Below are 19737 nucleotides of genomic sequence, written 5' to 3'. Positions count from 1 at the left end.
ATAATAATAATAATAATAATAATAATAATAATAATTCACAATGATGTACCTTAGTGTAGGTCCTCTTTTAACACTACATTGGTTACTTGATAGATTCTTTTAATCTGAAGGCTTGTTATTCAGTTCTAGGACTTTTTTTGTTACATTATTTTTTAAATAATTTTTTTCCTTGCATTATGTTAGTTTTCTCTCTAGACTTGCCTTTTATGCCTGCTTATAGCAATGTAGGCTTTTTCTGCATGCACTTCCAAACTCTGTCAGCTCTATCTATTACCCAATTGCAAATCTGCCTCCACATTTTTAGTTACAGCAGCACCCCGCTTCTTAGTACCAATTTCTGCCAAGGTAGAAATTGGGAGTGGGAACTCCCATCCCCACTCTTTCTCTCTTTCTAAATTAAATTAAATTTTTTATTATTTTATTTTATTTTTTTGAGATAGAGTCTTTCTTCATCACCCAGGCTGGAGTACAGTGGTGCAATTTTGGCTCACTGCAACCTCCGCCTCCCAGGTTCAAGCGATTATCCTGCCTCAGCCTACTGAGTAGCTGGGATTACAGGTGTGCACCACCACACCTGGCTAATTTTTGTATTTTTAGTAGAGATGGGGCATTCTCATCTTGGCCAGTCTGGTCTTGAACTCCTGACCTTAGGTGATCCACCTGCATCAGCCTCCCAAAGTGCTGGGATTACAGGCATGAGCCACCAAGTCCGGCCTCTCTTTTTTTTTAAGAGTCAGGGTTTCTCTTTGGGCTGGAGTGCAGTGGCACCATCATAGCTCACTACAGCCATGACCTCCTGGGCTGAAGCGATCCTCCCACCTTAGACTCCTGAGTAGCTAGGACTACAGGTGTGTGCCATGATGCCCGGCTAATTTTTTAACTTCTTTGTAGAGATAGGCTCTCATTACATTTTCTGATTACAAACTCCTGGCCTCAAGCAAGTCTCCAGCCTCCCAAAGTCCTGGGAGTAAAGGTGTGAACCACCATGCCTGGCCTCCCTCTCTCTTTTGAAAGGAGATATGTTTATTTTTAGAAGTAGTACGTACTTACCATAAAAAATGTTAAATGATATGAAACTGTATGGACTAGAGATTGAAAAGCTTCCATGTCTCCACCCTGGAGTAACTGACACTCCTTTTGCATGATCAGACTTTGCATATACTTACTGTTCCCACTTTTTCTTTATTCTTGCTTGTTTGTTTCATTTCCTTCAGGTCTCCAGGAAACCTAGAGAAGAACCGTTATGGGGATGTACCCTGCCTGGACCAAACTAGAGTGAAGCTAACAAAGCGAAGTGGCCATACTCAGGTAGACAGATCGATGTCATCTTTCCAGGTGCACTGGGGGAAATTGAGCTTCTTCCAAAGTGAAGCTTACTAATACTATAGTAGCATGAAAGTAGACTCCGAGGCCAGAGAGATTAGGTTTCAGTTCATATTTTGCTACACACTAGTCTATGACCATAGGCAAGTCCTCAAATGCACACCTCACAGTATTGAGTGGAAATTAAATGAAATTCTTTTGTGAATGCTGATAGTGCAAGGTCTGATGATATATTATAGGTGCTTCATAGATGTTAAATTATTTCTCCTTTTACTCCTTAGTTGTAAAGTTATGGTCGTAGAGTTCAATTCCTTTGGTGAGTATATATGCATCAATACAAGGCAACCTTGATTGTAAGTGACCTCTGATTTCTCCATCTGTATCTGGGGAAGTTGTGGACAACTTACGTATACATAAATGTCTAACAGATGAAATGGTCAAATGACTATATTATTTAATGTGTAAATTTGATTATATATTGCAAACCTCATATGTAATCTATTAACAGATATTTAGTGAACATTTTATTCAAACACTTCACATACACCTTTAACTTTAGCATCTGTCACGTTGTTTAATTCATCCTGCATCTTATGCATCCCCTATGATGTGATTCATTCACGTATTCTTTTGTAAAATCCTTTAAAAAAAAATGGAGACAGGGTCTCACTCTGTCACCCAGGCTGGAGTGCAGTGACTTGATCATAGCCCACTGTACCCTTGAACTCCTGGGCTCAAGCGATCCTCCCACCTCTACCTCCTAAATAGCTGGGACTATAGGCACATGTCATTACACCTGGCTGATTTTTTAAAAATTTTTGTAGTGATAGGGTCTCTGTTGGCCAGTTCCTCCTGGACCAGTTCTGTTGGCCAGTTCTTCCTGGGCTCAAGCAAGCCTCCTGCCTTGGCCTCCCAAAGTGCTGGGATTACAGGCATGAGCCAATGTGCCTGGCCATAAATTCCTTTTTAATATAACTTGTTTACAGCGACAACCTTAGAATTTTGAGATGAATGACTAAATTGTTATTATCATCCTTTTTCCCCCCTTCTGATATACCAGTTTTGTTAGGTGATCTCTCTAAGCATCAAAAAAACCCAGCATTGCCAGGCGCGGTGGCTCACGCCTGTAATCCCAGCACTTTGGGAGGCTGAGGCGGGTGGATTACGAGGTTAGTAGTTCAAGACCAGCCTGGCCAACATGGTGCAACCCTGTCTCTACTAAAAACACAAAATTAGCTGGGTGTGGTGGCGCATGCATATAATCCCAGCTACTCTGGAGACTGAGGCAACATAATCTCTTGAACCCCGGAGGTGGATGTTGCAGTGAGCTGAGATTGTGCCATTGCACTCCAGCCTGGGCAACAAGAGCAAGACTCCATCTCGGAAAAAAACAAACCAACAAACAACGCAGCATTGACTGAGGTGTTGTTCAAGGTAAAGTAATTTAAATAGTGCCTCTTTTAACATGAACACATTATAAGGATTTGTTATATCCCTTCTCTTTCTAGGGGTAAGTTTTGGAAAATCATTGCCTTTTATTTGGGCATATATGATATGTGGGTTCAGACCCCAGGATTATGGTTTCCAATTCTCTTGTCCCTATTGTTTCAAGCACGTAAACTTAATTCATAGTCCTGTCCAGGACCCCTGGAGATTTTCCTGCAGGAGCATTTGATCTGAGACTGGCTGGCTAGAGGGTAAATTCATCAGTACTGCTGAGATCATCACTGTATATGTGCTGAAGGAGTGGAGTGCAGTGGCTGAGTTGGGGCTCTGGAGTCAGAGATATCTATATTCATTCACTTTGTTGACTTTCCAGTCTCCAGAACCTAGAACAGTGCATGGCATGTATCAGACACTCGGGACTTATTTGTGAATGAGTGAATCTTAGTTTACCGGGAGACTCTTCTCGTCATCCTGTGGTTACTGTGAAGATCATTGTCTGATTTGTAGTCCCTCTAATTACTGAAACATTAGTGGAGGCTTTATTTTTATAGCAAATGGAATATTTAGGTTTTTTTGTTTTATTTATTTATTTATTTTTGGACATTAAATTATTTACTTTGAGGGACAGGGAAAGCGAAAAAAAATTATTTGTTTAGCTTTGGGGACTTAATACTCTCAGGGTATTTCTACCTTTGGGGTTATTTTTCTCATTCTGTTTCCTGACATTTAGTTATTTTTAAATTTTAATTGATAAAAATTGTATATATTTATGGTATATAGTGTAATATTTTAAAATACATATGCATTGCAGAGTAGCTAAGTCAAGCTAGTTAACATATGCATTACTTCACATATTTACCTTGTTTTGTGGTGAAAAAACTTAAAATCTGCTCTCCATGCCAGGCGTGGTAGCTGATGCCTGTCATCTTTTTAGGTGCACTAGGGGAGGCACTTTGGGAGGTCGAGGCGGGCGAATCACAAGGTCAGGAGTTTGAGACCAGACTGCACAAAATTGTGAAACCCCATCTCTACTAAAAATACAAAAATTAGCCGGGCGTGGTGGCAGGCGCCTATAATCCCAGTTACTCAGGAGGCTGAGGCAGGAGAATCACTTGAACCCAGGAGGAGGAGTAGTTGCAGTTAGCCAAGAATGCGCCATTATACTCCAAGCCTGAGTGATGGAGCGAGACTCCGTCTTAAAAAAAAAAAAAAAAAATCCGGGCGCTGTGGCTCACGCCTGTAATCCCAGCACTTTGGGAGGCCAAGGCGGGTGGATCACAAGGTCAGGAGTTTGGGACCAGCCTGGCCAAGATGTTGAAACCTCGTCTCTACTAAAAATACAAAAATTAGCTGAGTGCGGTGGCGGGCACCTGTAATCCCAGCTACTCAGGAGGCTGAGGCAGGAGAATCGCTTGAACCTGGGAGGCAGAGGTTGCAGTGAGCCGAGATCACGCCATTGCACTCCAGCCTGGGTGACAGTGAGACTCCGTCTCAAAAAAAAAAAAAACTCTGGCAGGGCGTGGTGGCTCACGCCCGTAATCCAAGCACTTTGGAGGCCAAGGCGGGCGGAGGACCTGAGGTCGGGAGTTCAAGACCAGCCTGACCAAGATGGTGAAACCCCATCTTGAAAAAGAAAAACATCGGCCGGGCACGGTGGCTCACACCTGTAATCCCAGCACTTTGGGAGGCCGAGGTGGGTGGATCACGAGGTCAAGAGATCGAGACCATCCTGGTCAACATGGTGAAACCCCGTCTCTACTAAAAATACAAAAAATTAGCTGGGCATGGTGGCGCGTGCCTGTAATCCCAGCTACTCAGGAGGCTGAGGCAGGAGAATTGCCTGAACCCAGGAGGCAGAGGCTGCGGTGAGCCGAGATCGCACCATTGCACTCCAGCCTGGGTAACAAGAGCGAAACTCTGTCTCAAAAAAAAAAAAAAGAAAAAGAAAGAGAAAAAAATTTGCCCTCTGCAATTTTCAAATATACATTACCTTGTTTTTTGGAAGATTCAGGTTTTTTAGTGAATTGTTCACTTTAATTGCTTCTGGAATTTTAAAGCTGTTAGTCCAAGTTTCTATTGAACATGGCTGCCCTAATCTGTTTGGGCTGCTGTAACAAAAATACCACATGCAGGATGGCTTAGAAACAACAGAAATTTATTTCTCAATATGGTGGAGTCTGGGAAGTCCAAGATCAATGTGCTGGCAGATTTGTGGTCCAGCGAGGGCCCCTTTCTTGGTTCACTGACCACTGCCTACTCATTGCATCCTTCCATGGCAGAAGGGGGAAGGCCCGAGGGAGTGCTTCAGAACTCTTCTGTCTTATAAAAATACTAATCCCATTTGTGAGAGCTCTGTCCTCATGGTTCTCATGACCTAATCACCTGTCAAAGGCCCCATCTCCTAGTACCACTACATTGGGGGTTAGGGACTGGGATTTCAGTGTATACATTTGAAGTCATGGGGGACACAATGTTCAGTCTATAGCAGTGGCCCATAACATAGTGTGCGGGTTTAGTTCTTCATACTATTACAATTTGCCCCCCAAGTATATACTTTGTCTCTGGGTCATTTTCAGTTTTAATATGCAATGATTCTTCCAAAGTTGAAATAACAATCAGCACTCTCAGAGACCAGTGCTAAAGCTAGTAATTCTTAGTTATAAAGAAATAATGGACCAGGCGCAGTGGCTCACGCCTGTAATTCCAGCTCTTTGGGAGGCTGAAGCAGGCAGATCACAAGGTCGAGAGATTGAGACCATACTGGCCAACATGGTGAAACCCTGTCTCTATTAAAAAATACAAAAATTAGCTGGGCATGGTGGCACATGCCTGTAGTCCCAGCTACTTGGGAGGCTGAGGCAGGAGAATCACTTGAGCCTGGGAGGCGGAGGTTACAGTGAGCCAAGATTGCGCCACTGCACTCCAGCCTGGTGACAGAGCAAGACTCTGTCTCAAAAATAAAATAAAATAAAATAAACAATGTCTTCTTTAAAGAGGTAACAATTCTTTTCTTTTTAAAGCATGAAATTAGTTCCTACTTACGTTCTTACTAATGTTGACTGGCATACACCCCAGGTAAATCTTTTGTACTTTTCCATACCTTCTCCCCTTGGTCCTAGAGAGGGTATGCCCTTTGTATGTGCCAGGCTGAGTAGAGGATGGGCTTTGGCTGACTGGGTGCACCCTGGATTGAGAAGCCTGTTTGGAGTGAATGAGGCTTTTAGCACACTGGGTCTGCTGCAGGTGGTCTATTAGCTCAGTGAAGTTGTCTGAGTCAGGGTAGGACGGTAATAGTATGAGAGTAATACTAGCTGCTGTGGGAGGGAAAACTCTGAGTTTGTTATTCCACTATTTATTTATAGTTTCTAAGGAGGAAACTCTTGACTAAATAAATAGTAGAGTGATCAATTGGTAGACTGACTGGTTAACGGACACAAATCCAAGTAACTCTGGTTTGACCATGAGGTGACGTCTTAGGAGGTTAGCTATGGAATACTGACAGTTCACACTGTCCTGGCAGTGATAGGATCCACTGGACAAAGAGTGATAGGTTGAGGAAAGAGTCAGTCTGACCTCTCTGTAGTACAGTGAGTTATCAGTTTTCCCTAGTTTGCTATTGAAAATTCTTTTCTTTTATCCTTTTGTAACTCTTTATACCTTCCCTTATCCATTCTACTTCCTACATCGGTCCGCCTCTCAACTAGCTATACTACAACATGAAACTGCAGCTGATCAGTGTTTCTCTTTTATCAGCCTGGATGAAAGGATCTTGTGAGTAGGTATAATAAAAAATGATGTTGAAGTAAATAGGTCTGAGGACATTAAGAGGTAGGAGAAGACTCTGGAAGAGAGAGAGTCAGGAGCTGTTAATTGAGACACCTTTGAATTTGACTGGAAGTTGCTTTGCGTTAATTGAGGTAGTAATGGAGTCTAGCTGTTTGGCCTGTCCTGTTGATGGTCCCTTGTATGAGGTGTAGCTTTCTTCCTTCTCCATTCACATGTTGCCTTCTGTGTGTGGCAGGATGGGCCAGATGTTCCTGCTTGCTTGCCTTGCCTCTCATTTGGTCCCGTGCTACAGTGTTGCAAGTCCTGATGGACCCTTTTCTTATAAATAACAGTTTCTATTGAGATATAGTTCACATACCATACAGTTGACCTATTTGAAGTATACAAGTCAGTGGCTGTTAGTATAGTCACAGAGTTGTGCAACCATCACCACAGTAAACTAGAACATTTTTTTTTCATTCCCCAAAGAAAACCCACACCCTTGGCAGTCACTGCCCACTTCCCTCTAACCCACCCTAGCTTATTTCCTATCTCCATAGATTTGCCTGTTCTAGGGATCTCATACAAAGACAGTCCTAGGATATGTAGCTTTTTGTGTTTGGCTTCTATCACTTAGTGTAATGTTTTCTAGGTTCATCCATGCTGTAGCATGTATCATCACATATCTCCTTTTTACTGCCAAATAATACTCCATTGTATGGATATACCACATTTTATTCATTTCACTTGAAGGACACTTGAGTTGTTTCCACTTTTGGCTATTATGAATAATTCTGCTATGGATATTTACGTATAAGTTTTTGTATAGACGCATGTTATCATTTTGCTCAGGCGTGGAATTGCTGGGTCATATGGTAACTGTTTAATCTTTTCAGGAACAACCAGACTGTTTTCTATAGTAACTACACCATTTTACATTACCACTAGCAATGTATAAGCAGTGTATATACGTGTATGAGGGTTTCAGTTTTTCCACATCCTTGCCAACAATATTATCCATCTTTTATACCTGTAGTCATCCTGGGGGTATAAATTAGTATCTCGTGGGGTTTTTTTTATTTTTTTGAGACAGTCTTGCTCTGTTGCCCAGGCTGGAGTGCAGTGGCACAATCTTGGCTCACTGCACCCTCTGCATCCTGGGTTCCTGGCCTCAGCCTCCCGAGCAGCTGGGACTACAGGTGCGTGCCATCGCGCCTAGCTAATTTTTTGTATTTTTAGTAAAGATGGGGTTTCACCATATTGGACAGGGTGGTCTCAAACTCCTGACCTTGTGATCCATCCGCCTCAGCCTCCCAAAGTGCTGGGATTATAGATGTGAATCATCGTGCCCAGCTGTATCTCGTGGTTTTTATTTGTATTTCCCTCATGGCTAATGATGAATGATCTTTTCATGTGCTTATTGGCTATTCATATATCTTCTTTGGAAAAATAGCTGTTCATCTCTTTTGCCCATTTTTAAATTGGGTTATTTATGTTTTAATTATTGAGTTGCAAGAGTTCTTTATGTATTCTAGATACAAGTCCCTTACCAAATACATGCGTTCTGCGGGTTGTTTGTTTTACTTTCTTGATGGTGTTGTTTAGTTTTGTTTTGTGTTTTTTGATATAGTCTCACTCTGTTGCCCATGCTGGAGTGCAGTAGCATGTTCTTGGCTCACTGTAATCTCTACCTCCTGAGTTCAAGTGATTCTTGTGCCTCAGCCTCCTGAGTAGCTGGGATTCCAGGTGCATGCCACCACACCCAAATAATTTTTGTATTTTTACTAGAGATGGGGTTTTACCATGTTGGTCAGGCTGGTCTCAAACTTCTGGCCTCAAGTGATCCACCTGCCTTGGCCTCCCAAAGTGCTGTGATTACAGGCATGAGCCACTGTGTGGGGCCTTGATATTAAAATTTAAAACTTTTGAAGCACAAAAGGTTTTAATTTTAATATAGTCCAATTTATCTCTTTTCTTTTGTCACTTATGCCTGTGAAGGCTTTGCCTAAACCAAGGTCACAAAGATTTACTCTTATATTTTATGCTGATAGTTTTTTTTTTTTTGGGAGACGGAGTTTCGCTCTTGTTACCCAAGCTGGAGTGCAATGGCGTGATCTTGGCTCACCGCAACCGCCGCCTCCTGGGTTCAGGCAATTCTCCTGCCTCAGCCTCTTGAGTAGCTGAGATTACAGGCACACGCCACCATGCCCAGCTAATTTTTGTATTTTTAGTAGAGACGGAGTTTCACCATGTTGACCAGGATGGTCTCGATCTCTTGACCTCGTGACCCACCCGCCTTGGCCTCCCAAAGGGCTGGGATTACAGGCGTGAGCCACCGTGCCTGGCCCCTTATGCTGATAGTTTTAACTCTTACATTTGATCTGTGATCCATTGAGTCAATTTTTGTGCATGGTGTGAGGAAGGAGTCAGCTTGATTTTTCTGCATGTAGATATCCACTTGTCCCAGCAACATTTATTGAAGTGAGGTTTTCAGCTGGCCATTTCACTCCTCATTTTCTGCTCAACAAGAAGAGAATATTTACACCTTGGGTTTTACTTACCGAGTACATCATTTTATGACCCAAATGGTATATATTCTGTGCAGCTGTAGTGATGTCTCCTTTTTATCATTAGACAGATTACATCAATGCCAGTTTCATGGATGGCTACAAGCAGAAGAATGCTTACATTGGCACACAAGGTAAGCTGATCCATCCCTCCCATGCTGGTTTTGTGCCATCTACTTAAGATTCCTTGTGCCAAAATGATGGCATAATTTTTAAAGGAATGGTAACTTCAGTGGAGGTTTTGGCCACTAGATCCTGGCCTTCCATAAAGATTGTTGGTGGTTGAGAAAAGCAGATAAGTAGTTTGGGGCTTCTGTACCAGGTGTGTCTGGAAACTCACTGTATAGAGATAGATAAACTGGAGATTTAAATACATAACACTACTACCTTCAGGTTTTGGGGTTAGTTTTAGCATTGGCAAGGGTGTAGGGCATCAGAACTCAACAGCCAGCTCTTTATGCTCTTCCTGTCTAGTAAGAGGCCAAGAATAGCAGTGGACTTCTCAGAGATTCAGTTCAATCTAGGAATGAGTATTGATGTCCTAATAGGCCTAGGCTGGTTCCTGTACCATCACAGAGCACTCCAGAAAGTGTTCTGACATAGATAGTATGTGCTAATAGGTCTGACAGTGAAGTACTGAGCTCTAGAAGGATTTCTCGTTTTTTTTCTTTTTTCTTTTCTTTTTTTTTTTTTTTTTGAGATGGAGTTTCGCTCTTGTTACCCAGGCTGGAGTGCAATGGCGCCATCTCGGCTCACCGCAACCTCCGCCTCCTGGGTTCAGGCAATTCTCCTGCCTCAGCCTCCTGAGTAGCTGGGATTACAGGCACGCGCCACTATGCCCAGCTAATTTTTTGTATTTTTAGTAGAGACAGGGTTTCACCGTGTTGACCAGGATGGTCTCGATCTCTTGACCTCGTGATCCACCCGCCTCGGCCTCCCAAAGTGCTGGGATTACAGGCTTGAGCCACCGCGCCCGGCCTCTTTTTTCTTTTTTTAAGATGGAGTCTTGCTCCATCACTCAGGCTGGAGTGCAGTGGCATGATATTGGCTCACTGCACCTCCACCTCCTGGGTTTGAGTGATTCTCTTGCCTCAGCCTTCCGAGTAGGTGGGACCACAGGTATGTGCCACTATGCCCAGCTAATTTTTGTATTTTTAGTAGAGACGGGGTTTCATCATGTTGGCCAGGCTGGTCTCAAATTCCTTACCTCAAGTGATCCACCTGCCTTGGCCTCCCAAAGTGTTGGGATTACAGGCGTGAGCCACCGTGCCCAGCCTATTGTGTCACTTTCAAAGAGAGTAGGAGGAAATTATAACACAGAAAGACAACAGACCATCAAATGGGCATAGGCCCTTTGACCATTGCAGAGCAAGATCTGGTGGATACTTCCTTAATCAAGTGATCAAACTTAGTATCATCAATAAAAGACATTATGTATGTCTCCTGATATGATGCATTGAGAAATGAATATCATCTCTGTTGTGTATTGCCAGTTTTAAAATCTTAATGTAGTCAGAGAAACCAAACCAGAGAAATCCAGATTGTGGGACATACTACAAGAAAACTGGCTCAAACTCTCTAAAGTTAATGCCATTAACACACAAAAAGGCAGAGAACTGTTCTAGATTAAAGGGAGATTAAAGAGAACCATGGCTGGGCACAGTGGCTCACGCCTGTAACCCTAGTACTTTGGGAGGCTGAGGTTGCAGTATCACTTGAACCCAGGAAGCAGAGGTTGCTCTAAGTTGAGATTGCGCCACTGCACTCCAGCCTGGCTGACACAGTGAGATCCTGTCTCAAAATAAAAATAATAATAAATAACAGAGCAAACCATTGGCAAAGAATGATGCATGACAGACATCTATAGCCCCAGCACTTTGGGAGACAGAGATTGGAGGATCCCTTGAGCCTAGGAATTTGAGACCAGCCTGAGCAACATAAGGAGACCTTGTCTCCAAAAAATCTTTATTTATTTTATTTTATTTTTTATTTTCAAAAAATCTTTAAAAATTAGCCAGGCATGGTTGCATGTGCCTGTGGTCCCAGCTACTCGTGAGGCCAAAGTGGAAGGATTGCTTGAGCATGGGAGGTTGAGCCTGCAATGAGCTGCGGTTACACAACTGCACTCCAGCAATCTAACCTGGGTGACAGAGAAAAACCCGTCTCAAAAAACAAAAAACAAAAAAAAAAAGGCCGGGCACGGTGGCTCATGCCTGTAATCCCAACATTTCGGGAGGCTGGCAAATCACCTGAGGTTGGGAGTTCGAGATCAGCCTGACCAATATGGATAAACCCTGTCTCTAACGAAAATAGAAAATTAGCCGGGTGAGGTGGTACATGCCTGTAGTCCCAGCTACTTGGGAGGCTGAGGCAGGAGAATCACTTGAACCCAGGAGATGGAGGTTGTGGTGAGCCGAGATCACGCCATTGCACTCCAGCCTGGGCAACAGGAGCAAAACTCATCTCAGAGAAAAAAAAGGATCTGTGATTAGATCCTCAACTGGGAGGAAAAAAAAATTGAAGACAAACTATTGAAACAATTGGAGCCAGGCGCGGTGGCTCACGCCTGTAATCCCAACACTTGGGGAGGCCGAGGCAGGCACTGAGGTCAGGAGTTTGAGACCAGCCTGGCCAACATGGTGAAACCCCATCTTTAAAATAAAAGAAAAGAAACAATTGGAGACTTTGTAATAGCCAACATTTTATCCATGTATAAGCTAAAGGTGATAATGGTATTATTCTATAGGAGGATGTCCTTGTTTTCCTAATAGGTGCTCAAGTATTTATTTAGGAATAAAATATCATAATGCCTGCAACTTCTTCTTTTTTATTTAATTAATTAATTGATTTTTTGAGATGGAGTCTTGCTTTGACGCCCAGGCTGGAGTGCAGTGGCGTGATCTTGGCTCATTGCACTGTCCGCTTCCTGGGCTTAAGCAATTCATGAGCCACCACTCATGGCTAATTTTTGTATTTTTGGTAGAGATGGGATTTCGCCATGTTGGCCAGGTTGGTCTCGAACTCCTGGCCTCAAGTGATTTGCCCACCTCAGCCTCCCAAAGTTCTGGGATTACAAGCATCAGCCACCGCACCCAGCCTATATTTCTACTAATGATGTCATCTATTGAGAAGACGTATTACATACCAGATGCATAAGTGCTATCTAATTATTATAGAGATCTGCAAGGGAGGTTTATTAATTTATAGATGAGCAAACTGAAACCCAAAAGTTTACATGACCTTGGACCATGCAACTAGTAAGTGCCAGAACCAGGGATTGAACCCATGTTTGTTTGGTTCAGAAGTTTTTACAAGTCAAGTCAGTGGATTGTTTCACCTATGTCAGTATAAACTGCTAACTTTATTTCTTGAGAGAAATCTACTGTTAAAGGGTCTACGCTGGGAAGTACAACTTTCCCTTCTCTTTTGAGACTGTGAGAAGTTTGTCCAGCCTGAGTCTGGTAACTGAGTTACCATGTGCTCTGACTGCTCAGAACTCCAATTCTGCCAGTGGTCTGAATGTGGAAAATAAAGTATCTGAGTGTTGCTGTGGTGCAGGAGTGTAGGATGTAGTTGAGGCTGAGGGTCAGAGATGTGGAAAAGGTGTCCTTACTATCTTCTTGATGTGTATAGTAGGGTAATGCATGTTTATTGTAGAACATTTAGAAAACAAAGATAAAAATCATTCATAACCCTGTGACTCAGAGATAATATTAACATTTTACAGAATCTCCTCCTAGACCTTTATCTATGCATACATGCAGATATAGGCATATAAAATATTTAACCAGGCTGGGTATGGTGGCTCAAGCCTGTAATCCCAGTACTTTGGGAGGCTGAGGTGGGTGAATCACCTGAGGTCAAGAGTTTAAGACCAGCCTGGCCAGCATGGTAAAACTTTCGTCTCTACTAAAAATACAAAAATTAGCTGGGCATGGTGGTGGTGGCCTGTAATCCCAGCTACTTGGGAAGCTGAGGCACCAGAATTGCTAGAACCCAGGAGGCAGAGGTCGCAGTGAGCCGAGATCACGCCACTGCACTCCAGCCTAGGTGACAGAGTGAGACTCGGTCTCAAAAAAAAATTAACCAACTCTGCTCTTTCCATACATATCTCGTTTCATTTAATGCTATCTGTGAATATCTTTTCATAACAAAAAATACAGCTCTTACAACATCACCTTTATACACTGCATAAATTATGGGTATACTATTATTTGTTTTTGAGACAGGGTCTCACTCTGTCACCTAGGCTGGGTGACACAGTGGTACAATCTAGGCTCCTGATCATGGCTCACTGCAGCCTCGACCTCTCCAGGCACAGGTGATCTTCTCACCTCAGTCTCCTGAGTAGCTGGGACTACAGGCATGTGCTACTACACCTGTCTGATTTTTGCATTTTTTTGTAGGGATACGGTTTCACAATGTCGCCCAGGTTGGTCTTGAACTCCCGGGCTCAAGTGATCTGCCTACCTCATCCTCCGAAAGTGCTGAGATTACAAGTGTGCACCACTGCACCCCACCTGATATGCCATCATTTAATTAATTCTCTCTTATTGGATATTTAGCTTATTTCTAAGACCTCACATGCTTTTGACATCATCCATTTCTGCAGAGAGGGCATTTCAGTGTCACCTTAGTGCTTGCTAAAAGACTTAGCAATAATTTGGCTGAGTGAGCAATAATTTTGCTGCAGTGAGCCATGATACCACTCTCACCCAGCGTAGGTGACAGAGTGAGACCCTGTCTCAAAAATTATTAGTTGTAGTGGAACTAGCAGACTTCTAGGCCAAAAGTAACCATTAGTGCTACACTGCTTTCCTGAAAGCAGAGAGGGGAGAAACACCAGGAAAGTATAAGAAATTATCCTGAATGTTACTGTCTTCTTTTTTTTTCTTGAGACGAAGTCTTTCTGTCACCCAGGCTGGGTACAATGGCAAGATCTTGGTTCACTACAACCTCCGCTTCCTGGGTTCAAGGGAGTCTCCTAACTGAGGCTCCTGGGTAGCTGGGATTACAGGCTCCCACCACCACACCCAGCTAATTTTTGTATTTTTAGTAGAGACGGGGTTTTACCATGTTGACCAGGCTTGTCTTGAACTCCTGACCTCAAGTGATCCGCCGCCTCGGCCTTCCAAAGTACTGAGATTACAGGCGGGAGCCATTACAGGCTGGTTACTGTCTTGATTGAAATGGAGTTGGTAGTCTACAAGTATCTTGAAAGTTGTTGCTGAGTGCTCAGCCCTATGCAAGTTCTAACTATAAAAGGAGAATTTGGCCAGGCGCAGTAGCTCACACCTGTAATCCCTTGTCCTTAGGACCATGTTTACTGAGATGCCATTAATTCCCACAAAGTAAAATAACGGATGTAAGAGTATATAAATTGAATGGTTAACCTGTATAGATCCAGCTGTGCCATCAAAAGCAAAAGAGAAGAAGCTTCACAAGGAATGGGGTGGTCAGAGACAATGTCAAGGAAGAGGCAGCACTTGAAAATAGGTAGAAGATGAATAGTATTGGAGGTGAGGGAGACAGCTTGAGCAAGGGAATAGAGGCAAAAGTGAGCATGGTGTATCTATGTTCTGATGAAGTCATTTTTAAGGAAGATTAAACTGATGGGGTTCCCAGAGTAGACTGGAAGGGAAAAAGGCCTATTCAGAAAAGCAGACTAAGAGGGTGTTACAGTAACTTAGAAAATGATGTGGTCTTTTTGTTGCTTATTTGTTTTTTTGTTTTGTTTTGTTGTTGTTTGAGACAGAGTTTCGCTCTTTTTGCCCAGGCTGGAGTACAATGGCACGATTTCGGCTCACTATAACCTCTGCCTCCTGGGTTCAAGTGATTCTCCTGCCTCAGGCTCCTAAGTAGCTGGGATTACAGGCATGCACCATCATACCCAGCTAATTTTGTATTTTTAGTAGAGATAGGGTTTCTTCATGTTGGTCAAGCTGGTCTCAAACTCCGGACCTCAGGTGATGCACCCGCCTCTGCCTCCCAAAGTGCTGGGATTACAGGTGTGAGCCACCATGCTGGGCAATGATATGGTCTTTGTGTCAGTGCAGTTGGGCAGGAAGAACAGGATGGGGAGAAGACAGGGGCAAAAGAACAAAAACCAAAAACATTTAAAAGGTAAAAAAAAATCTCTAGGATTTTGTGACTGACTGCTTCCAGGAGATGAAGAAAATGGGTAAGTCAGAGTCGACTTCAACTTGTTAAGACTGAATGATTTAAGAATGCCAGTATTGTTAACAGAGATAAAGTTGCAAGATAAAGCTACTTTTTTTTTTTAATGGAGTCTCATTCTGTTTCCCAGGCTGGAATGCAGTGGTGTGATCTCAGCTCACTGCAACCTCCATCTCCCGGGGTCAAGCGATTCTTGTGCCTCAGCCTCCCAAGTAGCTGGGACTACAGGCATGCGCCACCACGCCCAGCTGATTTTTGTGTTTTTCACAGAGACAGAGTTTTGTCATGTTGGCCAGGCTAATCTGAAACTCCTGAGCTCAGGCAACCCACCTGTCTTGGCCTCCCAAAGAGCTGGGATTACAGGCATGAGCAACTGCACCTGGCCAAGATAAAGCTAATTTTGAAGTACGAGACTTAGTTGCAGACATAATGGATCTGAGATGATGGGAAACAGAAGGCTAATGGTTTAGTAAGCAACCTGTGATTATAAGACTGAAGCTTAGGTGAGATGAAAACAGCTAGAGACTCATACACATTTGACACTGTCAGCCTGAATGTGACGATGAAGGCTCTGAGAGGGTATGTAACAGTCCTTCCCAAACCTACCTGTGACTCTCCTGGAGATCTTGTAAATGTGCAGATTCATGTTTCTTACACTCTCCCATACGATGCTGGTGTGATTGGTCCACAGACCACACTGAATAGCAGGGATGTGGAGGTATGAGCAGGGAGCTAACATCTGTGGTTCGGAGTTACATTGGGGAGTAAAACAGAAGCGGCCCACAAAGGAAAAGAGCGTTTCCCAGAGTCATATTTCTTGTCTTCTCCTTTTATTCCAGGTCCTTTGGAAAATACGTATCGTGATTTCTGGCTCATGGTATGGGAGCAAAAAGTCTTGGTGATTGTCATGACCACCCGGTGAGTTAATCCCTTTTTTCCATTGGTCCCCACCTCTACTCTGTCCCTAAGCATGGGTGATTGAAGAGGGAAGTTTAGCTTTTAGAAATAATGGGGGCCAGCTGGGCATGGTGGCTCACACCTGTAGTCCCAGCACTTTGGGAGGCCGAGGCTGGTGGATCACAAGGTCAACAGTTCCAGACCAGCCTGGACCAGCACGGTGAAACCCTGTCTCTACTAAAAATACAAAAAATTAGCTAGGCATGGTGGTACGTGCCTATAATCCCAGCTGCTTGGGAGGCTGCGGCAAGAGAATACTTGAACCCAGGAGACAGAGGTTGTAGTGAGGCTGAGATCACGAGATCACGCCACTGCACTCCAGCCTGAGCAATAGAGTGAGACTCTGTCTCAAAAAAAAAAAAAGCCCGGGTGCAGTGGCTCACGCCTGTAATCCCAGCACTTTGGAAGGCCAAAGCGGGCAATCACATCAGGAGATCGAGACCATCCTGACTAACACAGTGAAACCCCGTCTCTGCTAAAAATACAAAACTTTACCCAGCATAGAGGCACGTGCCTATAGTCCTAGCTACTCAGGAGGCTGAAGCAGGAAAATTGCTTGAACCGAGGAGGCGGCTGTTGCTGTGATCACACTATTGCACTCCAGCCTGGGCAACAGAGTAAGACTCTGGTCTTCAAAAAAAAAAAGAAACCCATGGCGGCTGGGCGTGGTGGCTCACACCTGTAATCCAAGCACTTTGGAGGCCAAGGCGGGCGGATCACCTGAGGTCAGGAGTTCAAGACCAGCCTGACCAACATGGTGAAACCCTGTCTTAAAAAAAAAAAAAAAAAGAAACCCATGGCAAAGATTTTGAGATCTCTTAGCTAACTCACAACCCAGTATGGTGGAGAGGAATAGATCTAACTTGTTAAAGCTTTAATACCTGGCTCTGGCAACCCTGTTCCAGTTATAGCCTATTTTGAGGTCCTGGCCTTAGCCACTAAAGGAATTACTGGGAAACATGAGACAATTCTCCTTTAATCTCTTCCTTATTTCCAGAGGGGAACTGTCTTCCTGGCTCCTGAATTACCAGATCCCCTTTACTCTCCATTTGTTGTTACTTTTTTTTCTTTTGAGATGGAGTCTCACTCTGTCACCAAGGCTGGAGTGCAGTGGCACAGCCTTGGCTCACTGTAACCTCTGTCTCTCAGGTTCAAGCAATTCTCCTGCCTCAGCCTCCCGAGTTGCTGGAATTACAGGCATGTGCCACATGCCCAGCTAATTTTTGTATTTTTAGTAGAGACAGAGTTTTACCATGTTGGCCAGGCTATTCTTGAACTCCTGAACTCAAGTGATCTGTCCACCTCAGCCTCCCAAAGTGCTGGGATTACAGGCATGAGCCATTGTGCCTGGCCTATTGCTTTCTGACTATTTTTTTCTGATTGTTCATATTTTCACCTATTGTAGAACTGTAGAAAACATAATGGGTAAATCCTAATGGGTCAGGCAGGAAGCTTTTTTTTTTTTTTTTTTTTTTGAGATGGAGTTTCACTCTTGTTACCCAGGCTGGAGTGCAATGGCGCAATCTCGGCTCTCCACAACCTCTGCCTCCTGGGTTCAGGCAATTCTCCTGCCTCAGCCTCCTGAGTAGCTGGGATTACAGGCACACGCCACCATGCCCAGCTAATTTTTTGTATTTTTAGTAGAGATGGGGTTTCACCATGTTGACCAGGATGGTCTCGATCTCTTGACCTTGTGATCCACCCGCCTCGGCCTCCCAAAGTGCTGGGATTACAGCATTTTTTTTTTTTTTTTTTTTTTTTTGAGACAGAGTGAGCCAGGTGTAGTGGCTCACACCTGTAATCCCAGCACTTTGGGAGGCCGAGGCAGGCAGATCACGAGGTCAGGAGTTCAAGACCAGCCTGGCCAATACAGTGAAACCCCATCTCTAAAAAAAAATTTAAAAATAAATAAATAAAAGCGACAGAGTGTCATTCTGTCACCCAGGCTGGATGCAATGTCACAATCTTGGCTCACTGCAAGCTCTCCCTTCTGGGTTCAAGCAGTTCTCTGCCTCAGCCTCCTGAGTAGCTGGGATTACAGGCATGCGCCACCACACCCAGCTAATTTTTGTATTTTTAGTAGAGACAGATTCCACCATGTTGGTCAGGCTGGTCTTGAACTCCTGACCTCATGATCCGCCCACCTTGGCCTCCCAAAATGCTGGTATTACAGGCTTGAACCACCAGGTCCACCCAGGAAGCTTTTAATGAAAGGAATATTTTTGAAATTTTGGTCTACTAATCTGGCAAATTTAAGGAATAACCTATTTCAGATGAGAAAGGAAAAAGACGAATGAGAATGTTCAATTCCCTTCCTTAGCACTGTTATAACCGCCTCTTATTTGGAGAGGAGGTAGTGGGAGAAATACCACCTTGGAATACTTTGGGGCCACTAGAGGGTGGCGAGGTAGATTTAGATTTAGGCCTTTTTGTTTGTTTGTTTGTTTGTTTTTTGGAGACAGAGTCTTGCTCAGTCACCCAAGCTGGAGTTAGTGCTGTGATCTCAGCTCACTGCAACCTCTGCCTCCTGGGTTCAAGCGATTCTTCTGCCTCAGCCTCCCAAGTAGCTGGGATTACAGGTGCTTGCCAGTATGCCTGGCTAATTTTTTATTTCTTTCTTTTTTTTTTTTTTTTTTTGAGCCGGAGTTTTGCTCTTGTTACCCAGGCTGGAGTGCAATGGCGTGATCTCGGCTCACCGCAACCTCCGCCTCCTGGATTCAGGCAATTCTCCTGCCTCAGCCTCCTGAGTAGCTGGGATTACAGGCACGCGCCACCATGCCCAGCTAATTTTTTGTATTTTTAGTAGAGACGGGGTTTCACCATGTTGACCAGGATGGTTTCGATCTCTTGACCTCGTGATCCACCCACCTCGGCCTCCCAAAGTGCTGGGATTACAGGCTTGAGCCACCGTGCCCGGCTGCTAATTTTTTTATTTTTAGTAGAGACAGGGTTTTACCATGTTGGCCAGGCTGGTCTTGAACTCCTGACCTCAGGTGATCCACCTGCCTCAGCCTCCCAAAGTGCTGGGGATTTCAGGTGTGAGCCACCACGCCTGGCCTAGGCCTTTCTTTTTTTTTTTTTTTTTGAGACAAAGTCTCACTTTGTCATCCAGGCTGGAGTGCAGTGGCAGCATCTCAGCTCGGTGCAGTCTCAACCTCCCGATTCAAGCCATCCTCCTGCCTCAGCCTCCCAAGTATCTGGGACTGCAGGTACCCACCACCATGCCTGGCTAATATTTGTATTTTTAGTAGAGACAGGGTTTCCATGTTGCCCAGACTGAGACTTTAGGCTTTTACACAAACCTCCTGCTAACATTCCAGGAGATGTGTCTTTCTCAGTTCTCTATTAGCCAACAGCTCTTACCGGGGAAGACAATAAGCAGTGGCTGAGGTAGAGGCCAGGGAGTTCTCTCTGACCTATCATATTTTCTCTACTGTTTTTTTTTTTTTCCCTTTTTCTTTTCTTTTTCCTTTTTTTTTTTTTTTTTTTTTAAGATGGAGTT

At 43.8% G+C, this 19737-nt stretch overlaps 1 protein-coding gene across 3 annotated transcripts in view; it reads left to right on the top strand.

The window, feature by feature from the left end:
* Nucleotides 1–19737, top strand: part of PTPN9 (protein tyrosine phosphatase non-receptor type 9) — a 101105-nt gene that overhangs the window by 77945 nt on the left and 3423 nt on the right. For all 3 annotated transcript variants that reach the window (XM_012457647.2, XM_064382757.1, XM_064382749.1), the window contains 3 exons: nt 1215–1308; nt 9169–9235; nt 16118–16196. In XM_012457647.2, coding sequence (XP_012313070.1) covers nt 1215–1308; nt 9169–9235; nt 16118–16196 — 240 coding nt within the window. The remainder of the gene's footprint in view (nt 1–1214; nt 1309–9168; nt 9236–16117; nt 16197–19737) is intronic.

This window comes from Aotus nancymaae, unplaced genomic scaffold, assembly GCF_030222135.1.
Source record: "Aotus nancymaae isolate 86718 unplaced genomic scaffold, 86718_ANA_hifiasm-v0.15.2.pri h1tg000003l, whole genome shotgun sequence".
NCBI lineage: Eukaryota > Metazoa > Chordata > Mammalia > Primates > Aotidae > Aotus > Aotus nancymaae.
The sequence above is the reverse complement of the archived record's forward strand: the minus strand, read 5'-3'. Positions and strand labels throughout refer to the sequence as shown.